We start from the raw sequence: 17,712 nt of genomic DNA, 5'->3' as shown, positions 1-17,712 counted from the left end.
ATGCCTCCTTTTCCAAAATCCTCACTGTCACTCTCAGTTGCTGGCCTTGCTTCTTAGTTTCAAGAACACAGAAGCATTTAGGAGATAAACTCTCTGTTTTTGCTTGCTCAAGGACTTTCCAGTGTTTCTGAACTTACAAAACAACCAAGCAACCTTCCCATGAATGCTGTATCTTCCAGCTATAATCTTTCGATTGCAAAAGTCCTAAGAAGCATTGCCCACCCTCTTACCTCTATTTTCCAACACCTAAGTGTCTCCTGAGTAGTCCCTGCAGGGTTTTAGCCCCGTCGTTTCACTGAAGCAGCACTTGTAAGGGCCATGCCACCTTCCATGTTGCCAAGTACTGTGGTACATTCTCAGTTGCCCACCCCCTGATTTTCAAAAGCTGTTTGACTTGGCTTTCAAAACACCATACTTTCCCTCTTATCTCTGATAATTCCTTTCCTTTGTTGTTTTTTTCTTTTTCTACTCCAGTGGTGATTATGAGGATCATTATCTTCCAATCCCATACCCTCTCTCTAAATGGTTACATCCAATTCCTTCTTCTGCAGTGGTCTTCCTACCAACTCTTCTGTACACAGCAGCCAGAGTGATGAATTAGCCATGTTGCTCACTTGCTCAGAGCTCTCCACTTCCTGTTGTTCTTGTAGCAAGATACAAAATCCTACTTTGGTCCACAAGCACATGTATTCTAGACCTTGACACCTCTCTGATTTCTGCCCAGTCACTCCAGCATGTTCACTGTTTTGGAACTCATCACCAGCCAGAGATTTTATACTTTCCTGCCCCAATGCCTGTGAGGTCCATCCTGCTGATAAGTGCATAGCTTGCAGCACACACTGTAAGCAGGTGGCCTTCCTGTTTCAACTGGCCTCCCCTCCATCACTCCTTGATTTATTATTCTTTATAACGTTCAACTCTACTTGATATTGTATAATGTGTTCATTAATTCATTTACAAGGATAGAGACCTTGCCTTTCTCGTATACCAATATATTTTCAGAGCCTAAAACACACAAGTCACTGAGTCATTTAGTAAGTGCTCAATATATATTTGTGCAATTAATAACTAGGTTATGTGTCCCTGCCTGTGTGAATGCATGCACACACACATTCTCTCTCTCTCTCTCTCTCTCTCTCTCTCTCTCTCCCTCCCTCCCTCCCTCCCTCCCTCCCTCTCTCTCTCTCTTCCCCTCTCTCTCTCTTTCCACCCACCTCACCCACCCTCAATATGTATGCAAAATTAGATGTATTTTAATACCTTGGAGGCTTTTAGGTATTCTTAGGCTTCTTAGGCTCAACAGAGGGGATGAGCTGGTTAAGCAGCTTGGGGACTCATTTCAGCACATGTACTTGTGTATATGACACAGCCACTGTGCTTCCCCCTAATGCACATGCAGAACTTGCATGACATGCATGGTACAAAACTGATTTCCCAACTCAGGCTCTTACTGTAGTGATTGCTATTATTTCCACGAGGAGACAAAAGAATACCACACTATGGTTTGGGGGTCAATCAAAGAAGTTCTGTTAATGGGGGAAGCTAGGCATATGCTGGAAGAGAGAGATGGGAAATTCTGTGTGTTCCTCAATTTTGTTGTGAATTTGATTTTTCAAAAAAAATAAGATTTTAAATTTTTTTCAGGAAAAAAAGAAAAGAAATTAAAAAAAAAAAACAACTCTAACTAAAGATACTATACAAACCAGTCTCTGGAACTGATCATTTATAGATGATAGCTTTTTGTTTTTAAAATATAAAAGCATCAAAACACAAAATTTTTACCTTAACAGTGTGATAAAAGCAGTTTAGTAAACATACTTGGTTGATTTAGTTTTATCCTAAGTCATTCCAAAAATAATAAAAGGGAAATCGAAGAAAAAGGGACCATTTTGAGGAGGCACATGCATTCACGATGATTTCAAGTGCTGTTACATTGCCCCTCTACTAAATTCACCTGTCAAACCTGAGAACAGCAAGACCTCATTTAAAAACTACTAAATGTGCAAATCAACAAAGAAATCTAAGTTTTAAGTGTCTCAAATGTATTTTTACAGGAAAACATAGTACAAATTTTGTCAGCCGATATGATCCCCGATTCAATAGCTGGATTCAACTTCCACCCATGCAAGAAAGGTGAGTTCATTTCTTATGTCTGAAAATGTGTGACTGCTTCTCAGGAAGCATGGGTGCTAGAGGGTTTTCCATGATGAAGAATGCTAACCAGTGTTCATGTGGGAGATATTGGCAAAATACAAAACTTGGCCTAGCCAATTTAGATTACCTGTCTTGTTGACTTGACAGAGAAAAATAATTAAATCAATCAATTATTTAATGTAGGAAGAAAAAAAATTGTGACTTGTCTTCTTTTACTGTAATGATTGATATTTTGCAAACAGAGCTGTATTTCTACTGGCCCTCTTCCTCTTCTTGGTGCTAATATATTTAAATCCTAAAACCAAAATATAAAACACCATTCCCATAATGATATGCATGTCAGTGCAGCAATTTCAATGTTAAACTATTCAATCTTAAATTTAATATTCAATATTAGAGCTTGACATTTAAATATTTGGTATTTAAATATTTATTTGAATTTAATTGTTCACTAGTAAATCCAAGTCTTATTAACTCAGATAGTTTACCTTTGCCTCACCAAATGTCTTCCAGAACAGGTCATTTATTAGCTTAAAAAAATAGTCCTGCAAAGTGTCATTTAATTCTTTGACATAACAGAGTGTTTATCTCGTCCAAGTCTCCTAGCAACCAAAGGAAAAGATAGCTACTATATTTGCACATATTTTGTATCTCCTGGCTGTTATTCAGGCATAATACCATGTCTTTATATGCATATAAAAATTCACATGACAGATTTTGACACTTGGTTCTTTTTAAATAATATCTGGACATAGGCTCTTGAGCAAATTCTCCAAGATGAGAGTCACAATAAACCGCAACCTGTTTTGTCTCCTCCATTGAGTTATTTAAGAAGTAATCAAAAGCATTGCTGCTCTTTCATATTTCCTGCATGACCCCTCTCCTCAACATCTCTTTTAACATTCGAGCACATTGCACTGAAATCAAATTCAACCCTTCATCATAAATTCCAAGTCAAAAGAAATTTTCAGAGACTACCATTTATTAAAAAATGTACATCACTGCAACATGACAGTATGAATCTATGCTCTAGAGAAACTCAACATCCATCTATGCCTTACAGACAGAGTAAGACTTTCAGGAGACTAGAAGCTATACACAAGACACATGCCAAAGATCACAGGCACTTTTAGGAATGTCTACTTCAGTGGTACCTCGAGAAATAATTCTAAGTCTATTAATATCCTGACAAACTTCATGAGCCAGAAGCTTCCTGGTGACTTTGTCCAGAGCACCTTGTCTCTCTCCTTTGAGAAGTTATTTCCCCTAGTTAGTGGTATTGTCACTGCATCAATATGCCCTTTAATCAAAACCATTCAAAAAAAAAGTTTGATTTGAAAATTAACTGTCAATCCATGTTTGAAATGTGATCATCTCATCACCACGGTCCCCTTTGCTGGGGGCTGTACACCATGATAATTAACCTTCACGCCTTCGGCTTGGGAGGCATAACTCACGTCGCGGTCAATTATCTCGCTGTAGAGCCCCTAAGGAGGGGAAGTATTGCTGCAAAACCTAATTAGTAATTTTTTTAAAAATGTGTATTGTTTACTTGATAGTCTATAATGACTTCCTCTGAGGCACTATGGCCTATCATGGCAGGGTCCTACTTAGACAATTTTTAGCAGCTCATTGACCTGATAAAAAGACCTGCCATGGTCTGTCGGCACCCGGCAGCCACCGTTGACAGGATGGACTGTTTAACGTTTCTTTCCAAGTCATTATGGTATATCATGTCAGGTCCCTAGTAAAAGAAGTTTTTTTTTAGATTTAGAACAATCAGCTCGATAGACCAAATAAAGAGCTCCTTACAGAGCTGAGTGGGAAAAGGCAGATCTCACAAATGCCCAGTCAATCTTCTAGCTCCATCTCTCCTATGGCTTGGTTGACCCAGGCAGCAATCCATAACTTCAAAGGAAATTTTCCTGTCATTGCCAGGCTCCCATTTCAAATAGCAGGAAACATCAGTGGACTAATTGGTGATTAAACGTTGAAGAAAAATAATCATAAGTATATGAGACACTCTTCAGATCAGAAAAGTCTATTGAAACATTTACTTGAGTTTATTTTATAATATGTAGATTATGAATCAAACCAGAAGTCTCTGCCACCTCTTTCATTATACTACCAAACTACTGAGAAATTGTTATGCTGAGAAATTACCAAAACTGATTGAGAATAACAGAAACATGTTGTGAACCAACTCCAGGATACCTCATTCTTTCAGAGCTGGGTGGATAGATTACTACGATATCTTGCCTAATCAGAGGTCCCAAAGCTTAGGTAATAAAACTGCTGAGTCTTCTCCCAGTTCAGAAGGAATTGGGCACACAGCCTGCAGGCTGACTTCACCGTGGGCAGCTCATGCATCTCTTGCCTGCCAGTGTGAATTGACTGCCAAATCATCGGATGAAAATATAAATTTAAATGTAATGCTGAGGAATTGTTTTGGTCTTAGATTTAGAATCTGATTCTGCAGTAAGAAGGAAAGGGCAAAATTGAAAATCTGGATCAACAGAAATGTTTTGATCACTTCAATTTTTTCAATGAAATAGACATTTTAAGTATTATTCTTATGGCATCTTACCCCCTAGCTAGTTTAAAAGATCAGAAAAAGAAAAAGCTCTTTGAAGAACACAGCTTTTATTTCACAAAGGAAGTGAGAGGCCAGAAGTTAATACATCAAAAATGCTTCCAAAGTTAAATATTTTGCTTCTAAGATTCTTATAAGAAACCACAGGAGACAATATTCTGTTTGAAAAATCTGTTGTTTTTTTACCTGATGATGGACGTCAACATTTCAAGCTGAGATAAAGTTATAGTAATTCAGTCTCATGCTCTGGATATAAACTGACCATCCCAAAGGTCAGCAAGGACTCAGAAAGATATGTCAAATAAGCAGGGTTTAAAGTATCTTTGTAGAAGTTATTTGTTAGTCTTTCTATATGAATCTCAGAAACATTGAATATTTCTTTTGGCAGTGGGGACAAGGAGAAGAGAGAGACATAAGAAATAAACAATCTGAAATACAAATTGAGGGATGTCACTAAAAGAATCATTAATGACCTTGAACTTACTTTTCCACAATACAAACAAACAAAAAATAGTCTAAATCAAGTGTGCTCTTCATATGGGATGGAGAGGAAGGAACATTCCTAAGAGAGATCTGGCCTGTTAAAATTTTAGGCTCAAGCAAATATTCACAGTAGTTGCTGATAGACCATTAACAGTCTATAATGTGTCTTAAGAATTCTCACTTTGGGTATGCAAGAGAATAAGTCAAAGACAATTTTTGCTAGTGGAATTTCAACATAAATTGCACTTGAAGTTAGGAAGTGAAATCTACTAATTCTTCCCCCTTTAGTTCCTAACAGTGACACTGTGTGGCTAGAGCTAGGAGTACTCAGGGATCATCACATTAAGAATGATTTGACTAAAAAAAGAACACATTCTGAAGGCTGACTCAGTGTCACAGCAGGGAAGGAACCAGGTCAGGAAAAAAGCAAGAAAATTAACATTTAGACTAGATAAAAGGAGTTTACCTTACCAAAGGGATCCTTCACTTATTCTTCACCATCTAAATTCAATTAAATAGGGGGCTTTCACTTTTGTAATGACTGATTGGCATTTTGTTTTCCAGACCAGTACCACCTAAAATTCACTATTACCACCTTACAGCCCACCTGGTCCAAATTATTTAAAGATAGTCCACTGCTGAAATAAATAAATGTATTATTTCAGTAGTTCTAAATTCTGTCATTGGACCATGTGGAAGAAGTATAACTCTGTGTTGATGGTGCAAAGAAATATGTCACTTTAGAAAAGACTATTTGAGACAGGTGTCATTCTTTTCAATAAAACATGTTAACTTGAAATGGCAAAAGCACTAGTAAAAGCAGGACACAGTGGCACATGCCCCTAATCCCAGGAGTTTGGGAGGCTGAGACAAGAGGATGGCAAGTTCAAAGCCAGCCTCAGCAAAAGCAAGGAACTAAGCAACTCATTGAGACCCTGTCTCTAAAAACTACAGAATAGGGCTGGGGATGTGGCTCAGTGGTCAAGTACCATTGAGTTCAAGCCCCAGTACCAAAAAAAAAAAAAAACTAGTAAAATAACTTTGACCTATCTTATTTGATGAGAGAACCAATCTAGTTAGAGAAATGAAAGAAATAAATGGTCCATCTGAATGCACTTGATTTTGCAACTGTTTTTAAACCTAATTTTTTATTTAGATGAGTTTCTACTCCTGTATGCCAGGAAATCCCAATTGTTTTTAGAAATCCCTTTGATTATCTGATTAAAAGCTATGAAATGTCTTCCTCCAATAAAATTGCACATATGCAATATATATATATATATAAAAATTTCAGTTTTATGTGTGTATATATGTATACATATATTTATTATTATTATTATTATTATTATTAAAATTTTCAGTTTTCTTGACCCCTCAGAAGACAAAGACCCATGTTAACAACTCTTAATTTATGAAATCTTTATTTCCATTCCTACTTTTCTCCCTTCTCCTTCTACAATTATTGTTATTTATCATACTCCTGAATTTTCCATACCACATATTTCTTTCAGAAAATAAACACAGTAAAAATATGACTCTAAAATTATCAATAACAGCTATCAAGATCATTTCAGAACTATCACTTTTTTTAAAAAACTAAATAAATCACCATCTATAATAAATAGTATACCTACATGGCAATAAAATATCTAACCAAACATTAAGGACTTTAATCATCAGTTAAATTTTTGTAAAACCTTTTTATCCAGGTAATATTAATTGGCAGTTCCTGAGAATAGACAAAATGCAGGATACTATGACAGGCACTTAGACATATTTGCAAATATCCTGCGTAGAAGGAACCATATCATCCCCATGTTGCTGATGAGCAATTTGAGGCTGAGAGAGGTTCAGTAACATGTTGAAGGTCACAAACCTAGTGAATCATGGAGCCAAGTGGTCTCACTTCAGAAATCAAATTGTTAATCAGGATGCATTATACTGCTGCCCAGATGTGTTAGCACTTCATAAACACAATCTGGAAAATCTCCAAAGAATGTAGGTTTATCCTATGAAAACCTTGAGCATTCCCCATCATGCAATGAGCACTGCACAGAATCTTGGGATTGATTTTTATGGAAACCAGTAATTTATGCAATGTAACTTAAGTTCTCCAAGGAGCTCGGCACTTAGCAATTACACTTACTCAATTCTGGACCACATGTTATCCTTGTGAAGTATACAATTCCAATAGCATCCTAAAAAAAAAAAAAAAAAAAAAAAGCAAAAGGGTCATAGACATGGCCAGGAGCCAGTGACGGTGGCACACACATGTAATCTCAGCGGTTTAGTAGGCTGAAGCAGAAGAATTGCGAGTTCAAAGCCAGCCTCAGCAAAAGTAAGGTGCTAAGCAACTCAGTGAGACCCTGTGTCTAAATAAAATACAAAATAGGGCTGCGATGTTGCTCAGTTGTTGAGTGCCCCTGAGTTCAATCCCCAGTACCCATCCCACCCCACCCCACAAAAAAATGAAAGAAAAGATCATGGGCATGCTTAAAGTTTCATCGTAGTCATCCTAATTCTTTATTTTTGAGTCCTCTTTGAACCTTTATTCTCCTTCACCTCTTATATTTTATTAGTCATGAGTCTTGTGTCATCTTCCTTGGACATACCCTGTGCTTCACTCTTTCCCATTTCTTCCATTAAGATTCTAATTCAGGTCTCACTCCTAAATTATGGCCTACCTCAGAACTGGCCACCTGGTCTCTGATCCTTTGGACACAGCTTGCATCTCTTGCCTTGGATGGTATTGCAAGAAAATATCATTGATAGCCTCTCTTTGAAAGAGACTGAAGCAGTATCTGAGAGAATCAATACCAAAAGCTACTTAGATGAACTTTCTATAATTGGTTATAGAAGAGAAAAATTTGAACATTATATGAAGTTCAAAAAAGTTATTCTATTTTCAGTAGTACTAGGAGGGGGAAAAAAGAAAAAATGATAATTGAAGAAAATTTTTGATGATGTAGTCTCTTATAAATTAGGAACAATGACCCTTGAAGGACCATAAAGAAAGTGAATGTCAAGATAATTTATTATTGCTACATTATCTACCTCATTTTTCACTTTGTCTTACTGAGCTGTGATATCTGTACAAGGTACCAAATATCCCAAACATTAATGAACAGTTTAACAGTGTATAAAAAGCAAGATATAAAGAAGAAAGAGTTGGTGAATTTCTCCTCTACTGTTGCTTTGACATCAAGAATGTTCACCAGACTGGGCAGTGCATATGAGTACTTCATCCAGTCACAGATTTAGAAGGTGGAAGTGTAATGTTTATAGGTTTGCAGATATTTCTGAAGCATGATGTACCTCCTTCCCCTGAGTGGTCCTCACCCTATCTCAAAGGTAACAATTCACTGTTTGTTTGTTTTTTTAAAAAATTTATGGTGCATTCTTATTTTCACTGCAGAAGAGCCAGTTTCTATGCATGTCGGTTAGACAAACATTTGTATGTTATTGGTGGAAGAAATGAAACCGGCTACTTGTCCAGCGTGGAGTGCTATAACCTGGACACAAATGAATGGCGTTATGTGTCCTCTTTGCCACAGCCTCTGGCAGCTCATGCAGGAGCGGTGCACAATGGGAAAATCTACATTTCAGGCAAGTCACCACTCCTCTTTCTGTAATGAAGTTCAGTTCAAAGACACTTCCCTGACTTGTATGTGTACGTTTAATTCACAGGAGGTGTACACAATGGAGAATATGTCCCCTGGCTATATTGCTATGACCCCGTAATGGACGTCTGGGCTCGGAAACAAGATATGAACACAAAGCGCGCCATCCACACTTTGGCTGTAATGAATGATCGCCTGTATGCAATTGGAGGAAATCATTTGAAAGGTCTTTTTTTTTTTCTTTTTCTTAATCACAATAACATTTGCAACTCATGTTTCTTGCTAAGGGGGTTTCTCGTTAGATAATCATAGCTAACCAAGTAAAAAACATGTTGACCAAAGAAAAATACTCTGTGTAAATTAGCAGTATCCTTGAGCAAGCACTTATTCTGGCTTTTCTGCAGATAGGATTATTTTTAAGTTACCATACACATTAAAGAAATGAGTAATGGTGTCTACAGAAAATAAAAAAGGGGAGCATTAATAACTAAAAAGCACAAACGATTTGTCATAACAGCAAATCCAGTGAAATAAATTATCCCTTATCACCAAAGTGTAGTAATGAATTTTTTCCCAGAAAATTGTTTTTTGCAGCAATCATAAAGAACTTTAGTCACAGCTGCACAAAGCTAATACGTGATTTTTGTCTTTAAACATTTAGTAGAATTTCATGTCTAAATTTAGAACTATTTATTTTAAGTATTGAATATCAAACCCTCTATGATTCTCAAGTTCAGTTGCTTTTTTTAATTAAAAAAATCCTAAAACAGTATTTTTAGAACCATGTTTTTGGCTTCTTTTCTCCCTCAGATTCATATGTAACTTCAAATTTTTGTAGTTCATATGCATATGTATAACTTTATATGTATGCATATAACACTGAATTTGACCCAAAAGCAGAAAGATCTGTGATGTTTAAAATGTTCCTGACCTACCTACTTTGTGCCTCACTTTCCTCATCTGAAAAATGAAAAAATTGGTCTAATTGAGCTCTAAAATCACCTCCAGTTCTGACATTCCAAGATCCTTGAAATGGAACTCAATGGGATATGGGTTATAATACTTGAGGCATATCTATGTATTTATTTTACAAAAATATATGCATCCAAACCAGGCATAGTGGCACACACCTATAATCCCAGCGAGACAGCAGGATTGCAAATTTGAGGCTAGCCTCAGCAATATAGTGAGGCTCTAAGAAACTTAGCAAGACCCGTCTCAAAATAAAGGACTAGGGATGTGATTCAGTGATTAAGCATCCCTGGATTAAATTCCTGGTGTATATGTGTGTGTGTGTGTGTGTGTGGTGTGTGTGGTGTGTGTGCATACATCTTAAAAATAGATTAGAAATATATATTTTTCTGTTTTCCCTCCTACATATTTACCTCTAAATATATTTTTAAAATTGCACAAGTATAATTTTCATGTAGCTATTCCCAAGTTCATGTTCAGTTAGAAATGCCAACACCCTAATGTCTGCTGTTGATCTTAATACTCTTCCTAGTGGGAGAGGATTCTGCTCACTACTGCATCTCTATGTTGTTTATCCTTATTACTTTTGCTGGTGTTCCTTCATTTCAATCCATACTTCATTCTCTAACCTCAATGTTTCATGTTACCTTTGTAGCTTTCTACACTGAAATGTATTCCTTCTAAATTCTTTTGCATAAGATATCACCAAAATGTTTTAGAGGCTTTTGGCAGTCGAGCTTATATCTGGACAGAAAGACTGGCCAATGACAACCTAAGTGAGCAGCAGCACAAACACATGTCAAAAGTAGGTTAGCTCAGGGATGTCCTGGCAAGGACAGGGTGGACTTTGCTTATAAGACTAGGTTTGAGTCCTGGTTGTGCGCTAACTTAGACAAGACACACTTAGCCTCATATCTGTAAAAAAGGGATAAGTATCTATCTATCTATACACACACACACACACACACACACACAAATACACACACACACACATACACATATAATCAAGGAGAGGGAAATTATTTTTCTTCTATAGATGTATGTGTGTATATATGTATATGTATGTACAAGTGTGTATATTTCTGTGTATACTTGGCACAGGAAAGGGACACATATCTTTAAACGATGCCTCTAGAACTTTAGAACCTGGAGTTTTCCCAAGTGCTCATTCTAAGTGTATACGCTCAAAAATTTCAGGGAGTGCATTACTCTTTTATACCAACATCAGTGTGATTTATTTTATATAAAAAGCTAGTGGCTTGAAATAACCTGTCTACCTCTTCAAGAATGAAAAACATTCCTTTTGATTTGTCTTCTCAGTTATTTTGAAGAATCCAGTAGGTTAGTTAATTTAATAGACGCAGTGTGTCAGCTTGCAAATATTTGTAGCATGCATTGACTAGAGAAAAAAATTATTTGATCTACCAAGTGACCATGTATCTCCCCTAAGTTAAAGGCAGGGCTCCAGGAGATATAGGAACTTACATTGTCCTTGGCAACCTGGTTACTGCCCTCACCATTGGGAATCCTTATCAGAAGTGGAGGAGAATCTTACCAATACAGGGTGCTCGGATGTGCTCTAAACCTTGATCCGTGGGAGATGTTAGAAGCCATTCACATTAGAGCTATTTATCAACACAGTCAAACTATTTTTTTAAAAAAGGTAAAAGATGCATTTTTACAACGTATTTTTAACAAATGAAAATATTTTGAGAGAGTTCAAATCTATTTAAGATAAGCAATATAGTACATTCCAAAAGAATATGAGCTCTGAAGCCCATTCACCTTTCAAATATCATCCTATCTATTCACTGGCTTGTGACTCACTAAGTCACTGACTTTCTCTGTCTCTCCATTCCTTTATTTGTTAAATGAAAATAATGATAGTGGCTATCTCATAGAATGGAGGGTATAAAGTTATTTCATTTAGAAAACAAAACTATTATAAGCACTTTATGAAAATGCTTGCTTCAACTATTTTCTTATACCTTTTAAAATGTTTTTTAAAGTTTTTATTTGTTTTAATTAGTTATACATGACAGTAGTATGCACTTATATACTTTGATATATCACACATAGATGAGCTTTTCTGAGTATACATATTGTAGAATCACATTGATCATACAATCACATACATAATGTAATAATGTCTGTTTCATTCTACTATCTTTCTTATCCCCACATCCCCTGCCTTCCCCTCCTTTCACTTCCCTCTACCTAATCTAAGGTAACACTATTTTTTTTTTTGCCTTTATACATGTACTTTGTTGTTGTTGTTGTTTTGCATTACAATTCTTAATACGCATATATTCCACAATTTTTGTATCTCTGTTTGTATATAAAGTATGTTGACACCAAATTCAAGTCTTCATACATGTACTTAATAAACATTTTATTAATGTCTACCTGTAGGTAATCCACCTTTATTAACGACCTCTGCTCTGGCATTCTTGCTTTAATTACCCAGAGTTTATTTGGGATATTTTAGATCTTTCTGGCATGTCTCCCAAGTTCACCAATGAACTGCTACATTTGTGTCTTCAAAGACACACTTACAGACACACTTATCTACTTCTTGACTCTAGACCTTTTTTTTTTTTTTTTAAAGAAGTCCTAAACTTACATGGGGCCCCTGAGAGTTTATTCTTCTGTGTCTTCAAAGACACACTTACAGACACACTTATCTACTTCTTGACTCTAGACCTTTTTTTTTTTTAAAGAAGTCCTAAACTTACATGGGGCCCCTGAGAGTTTATTCTTCTGTCGTTCCATTTTTACTATGTCACTTAGGTTTCTCCCATCTTGATGTAATGCTTGTGGAATGCTATGACCCAAAAGGAGACCAGTGGAACATTCTCCAAACTCCCATTTTGGAGGGTCGAAGTGGTCCTGGCTGTGCTGTGCTTGACGACAGCATTTACCTTGTGGGAGGCTACAGCTGGAGTATGGTATGTGTCCTTCTCTTTTCTCTTTGTGCTCACTTTTTCTGTTTCCCTTCAGATGTGTCATCGTCCATACATGTATCTTTTTAAGAACATCATGTTGATGTGCAAGCAGTAAGTTACTCTAAGTAGTTAGAATTAGTATAGATACTGTGGAATTGGCTTGCTATTTAGTCAACTGCTTCATGACCTGTGTGCTAGGTTTCTGGTTCTCTTCTATCCCCATGTTTTTGTGATTCTGGTTGTCCACCCAGGGTCAAAATGAAGCAATTTTATAAATGTTCTGCTGAAATGAATATGAGAGTTCCTGACCAGTGAGGCATGAAAATTAATTTTTTAATATCCACCTATTAGGAGGGGTAGTTTGCTTTTCACTTTCTCCTCTATATCATGAAAATTTCCAAACATACACAAAAATTGAAATTATGATGGACTGCCATTAACTCCTTATCCAGCATCAAAAATAATTAACATTTTTCCATACTTGCTTCAGTGATCCCCCTTTTTACGAATTTTGCCTGAAGAAATTTGAAGCAAGCTAGTCATGCCTTGTAATCCCAGTGACTCAGGAAGCTGAGGCAGGAGGATCACAAGTTCAAGGCCAGCCTCAGCAACGTATCGAGATCCTATCTCAAAAACAAACACAAAAAAGCAAAATTTTGAAGCAAATCTTAGACATATTGTTTTACCCTAAATACCTCAGTTCTAATTTTTTAATTTTTTTAAATTTATTTTATTTATTTATATGTGGTGCTGAGAATCTAACCCAGTACCTCACACAATGCTAGGCAAATGCTCTACCATTGAGCTACAACCCCAGCTCTCAGTTCTTATTTAAAAAAAAAAAAAAATCATTCACATTCATTTACACCCAGAAAAATAATAATAATTCCTTTATATTCAGTCCATATTCAAATTTCTCCTATTGACTTGGGAAAAAAAATGCAAGTTCAAATCAGGTTCCAACAGGTCTCACTCGTGTTTGGTTATTTTGTCTCATAGATCTCTTTGCAATGTAAAACATCACCTCTGCCCCACTTTCGGTTTCATGCAGTGGACTCATTGACAAAATAGGATCAATTATCATAGAGAATATTCTACATCCTGGAATTGGCTCATGACTTCCTTGTGGTATCATTCAAAATCGCTCTTCATCTACGTATTTCCTATTGATCAGAACTCAGAGGCAGGGCTTAATTAAGTTCAGACTTCTTTTCCTTCTCCTTCTCTTGCCTCTTCCTCCTCTTCCTCTTCCCATTCTATCTCCTTCCACTTCTTCTTTTTTCTTTTTTGACAAGAACACCTGAGGAGGTGACTTGATAATGCAAATTACACCACATCAAGAGACACATCAGGTCTAGTGGCCTACACATATTCACTTAAAAAATGAGAGTCATTTTTATATTTTCTTATTTATCCATATTAGTTTTATAAGAGCCATTTGGCAGTTTAATAATATTAGTTTTCTTTTTTTTCATCAAATAAGATTTTGATACAAAGTTTTGGAGAGCTTTAATAAATTATTTGTTATATGAAAGCAAGAATGTATTGATATATTTAACTAGATTTGCATACATGTACTTGTTTGCTTTTGCAAATTGTTAGCTGCAAAAGTACATATGTTTGGAAGCAGGCACCAGGAGTAAGCTGTCAGAAAATGATTATTAGGTTGATTGGGTATTTTGTTTGTGATAAAAGCAAAGCCGCTTTGATTTGGAGAAGAAAATGTTACATAAGCACTAGCCCCTAAATTTAACAAAGGAAACAAAATTAAAGACATTTTTTATTTCTCATGTGGCCTCTTGAAAATAAATAAATCAATGTGTAAAGAAGTCAGGAAGTCTTCATTTCCAGTTTACTTTAAACTGATTTTCAATGCTGGCTCTGATTCACCACAGTAACAATCTAAAATCCAATTTACTTCATTTATTTGAATATGAAGATGACTTTGCCCCTTTTTTTTCCCTTTAATTTAAACCAACTGGATAACTTCAATTTCTGTACAATTATTTTAAGGGATTTTTTTAAGCCTCTAGGAAATACTAGGTATTTATTTAATAGTCACCAAAAAAATTTAAAAAAAAAGAATTTATAATGTCAGTTTCAAGTTTTCCCTTGGAATAAAAGATTTTAGTCTTTGGTTTTTCTTTGGAGTTTTGAGCAAAAGCAGAGAATAAATCTTTTCTTTCCAGCATAAATGTGATAGATAAGACTGCTGCTGCGCTTCTCAGAACGCTTTCCCAAATGCTGCCTGCTTTGCCATTACAGGGGGCCTACAAGTCATCAACAATATGCTATTGCCCAGAGAAGGGAACCTGGACAGAACTTGAAGGAGATGTAGCAGAACCCCTGGCAGGCCCTGCCTGTGCGACAGTAATCTTGCCTGCCTGTGTACCCTACAACAAATAGCCCCAGGAAACTCTGGAAGGAACAGCATCACATCCCAGGAAGCAGTGACAGGTGACGTCACTATCCTAATAGGAACTGTGCATTTCTCATGATACAACTGCTGAAACCCACCTTTGGTTTCTGATGATTTACAAGTAACTACAAAAGAAAGAGACCTGTTATGGAACAGATACTGTGTCTGCAACTCAGATCGTACCCGACTTCCTGTGGTGATGGACTCTTCCATTTCAGACTGGTTTTAATTTGTCCCAGCTTTACAGAAACTCCTCACATGGATCTTAACTTTCAAAGGGAGAAAGATAAAATACAGAAGACTGGCCCCAGAGAGACCTGAGATCAGTATTGTGCATTGTACTCTACCTGCATGTGATCGATGTTGAAGTTTGGGGGATATTTTGTACATGAATGATTCAGAATTTGACCCACCAAAATACTTACCACTGCATTACAGAAATTCCCACTTGATTCTGTATTCCTAACCTTCGGCTACTTCACAGACTCCATAAGCAACACAGTTACTGAAAACCATAGAAGATTAAATAGGGGCATTTTTGTTTCTATACAACCTTATTTCATGTACCTTCTGCCCTTATAGTACCTCATGGAAGAGTTAAGTTGTTGGGTCTTACAGGAGTTGCTTTCTGTCCTGCAGGTTCTAGGATAGCCAGAGTCCTAATTTCCATGTCCTGAATTCTATCTGGAAATTAAAACATACTATGTCACTATCAAGTTCATGGAGGCTTATGCTTTCTTTCTTTCTCTCTCTCTTTTTTTAGTGTTTAAGCAGTAAGCACACATGCTATTTGCCTCCAAAGATAGGACTGACAAATTCAGCCATACACTATTTCATAGATTCTGTTGGATAACACATCTGACCCAGACTTAATCTATGATCAAAACTAAGAGATTGCTTTTAGGAATTCAGGGATGAAAAGAAAAAAAAGAAAAAAGAAAAAATCTTTCAAGGACAATCCCAATTATCTTTGTTCCTAAAACACGAAACTTACCAGGTTATAGCCTCTGACAGAATACTCTTCCCTCCTCACCTGCAGCTGGATTTGTAGACCCTGGACTTCATCTCATTATTCCCCGCCTCATCATTTTTGGTTAGCACCAGAGATTCCTGAACTCAGTTCAGCAAGCAGTTGCTACTTGTCCTTAGGAGCATGGGTAATTTAGGACCAGAGGTCAGGGGAGCATGACGTAGTCTCAGCGTGGCCAATCAAAAGAACAAAACTGGTAGGAACATAAATTTGACTTTCAAGCTCTCCTGAGCTTGATCAACAACTGTTAGGAGTAAATAAGAGCTTAAAATATTTTTTTAATCACCCAGAGATAGTGAATCCTCCAAAAACAAATGTTACATTCAAAACAATAAGGGGAAGCCAGATTAAAAACGCCTTGGTGATAAGCTTTCATTGCCAAGTGTGTCAAGATGGATGGGGATAGTGGAATCCAATGCCGTTTCTACAGTAAAGTGCAATCTTCTTTGTTTTTTGTATTTATTTGTATGTTCAGATCCAAAGGATCCGTTGTAAAAATATATATATAAATATACATATATATATATATATATCTCCAGTGCAATCAACTTTTTATTTCTTTTATTCTTAAAAACATATGAATATATAGAAAGGAAGAAAAGTTACGGTATTTTGTAGGAAACTCCCAGCTGACATCATGAACAGAACAAGGTCTGTTTCAGAACCTTTTATTGTCAACTGTCACCATTTCTTCCTAAAGTCACAGTTTATACAATAATATTTGCTTTCCTTAGACTTCATTTTATTTTTTATTTCTAGCCAAAATAAATAAAAAGCATTTATGAGAACTATAAGTCAAACTTTCTGGATTTCAGAAAGATACAAACTACTAGAAAGTAAAAAAAAATGATTAAATAAGTCACAGAGAATGTAAATTTTGTACAGTATTAGAATGTGTAAATTAAGCTTGCTTGGAAGGGGAAAACTTTAAATAAAAACTTTATGTACTAATTCAACTGTCTGTAATATTTCTATTCACAAAGCACAACGTATAAATCTCAACATTGAATTGTTTGAAGATCTGGAATATCTAAATGTCTAAATGTTTTTACTATGCATATATGCTTCACAAGTTAATTCTACTTTCTCACAATAAGTAAATATATGCATATGGACAATGATAAAACCTATGAAATGCTTCTGGGAAAATGTTATGAGTTAAAGATCATATGAGTTAAATCTTATTTTTCTACTACATGAGCATTTAAATAAGATCTAAAAACTAAATATTTATAGACATTATTATAAATAGCATGTATATTAAAAAATCTTCATACTTTCTAATGAATAAGTCGATCACACATTTAATCGAATCAATCATCTAAATACATAGTATTTGATTCAATTTTCTTTTTAAAAATCTGACAAAGAAGTTTTTCAATACATATAATACATATATGAGATTCTGGAAAGATCAAAACCTGTGGTAAAATGTATCAACTGAATAGCCCTCTAGGCAAAGAGCTCTGCAGGGCCAGTAGCCAGTACCAAAGCCC

At 36.0% G+C, this 17,712-nt stretch overlaps 1 protein-coding gene across 1 annotated transcript in view; it reads left to right on the top strand.

Annotated features, from left to right (window-relative positions):
• The window catches only part of KLHL14 (kelch like family member 14), a gene marked incomplete at its 3' end in the record, with an annotated part of 95,155 nt that extends 79,982 nt beyond the window's left edge, over positions 1-15,173 (top strand). Inside the window, exons 4-8 of the mRNA XM_081263291.1 lie at positions 2,055-2,133; positions 8,646-8,836; positions 8,918-9,076; positions 12,613-12,770; positions 15,033-15,173. Coding sequence (XP_081119417.1) covers positions 2,055-2,133; positions 8,646-8,836; positions 8,918-9,076; positions 12,613-12,770; positions 15,033-15,173 — 728 coding nt within the window. The remainder of the gene's footprint in view (positions 1-2,054; positions 2,134-8,645; positions 8,837-8,917; positions 9,077-12,612; positions 12,771-15,032) is intronic.
• Positions 15,174-17,712: the final 2,539 nt, after the last annotated feature.

The sequence above is a fragment of the Spermophilus citellus genome, assembly GCF_964194105.1.
Source record: "Spermophilus citellus genome assembly, chromosome: 12".
NCBI classification, from domain to species: domain Eukaryota; kingdom Metazoa; phylum Chordata; class Mammalia; order Rodentia; family Sciuridae; genus Spermophilus; species Spermophilus citellus.
The sequence above is the reverse complement of the archived record's forward strand: the minus strand, read 5'-3'. Positions and strand labels throughout refer to the sequence as shown.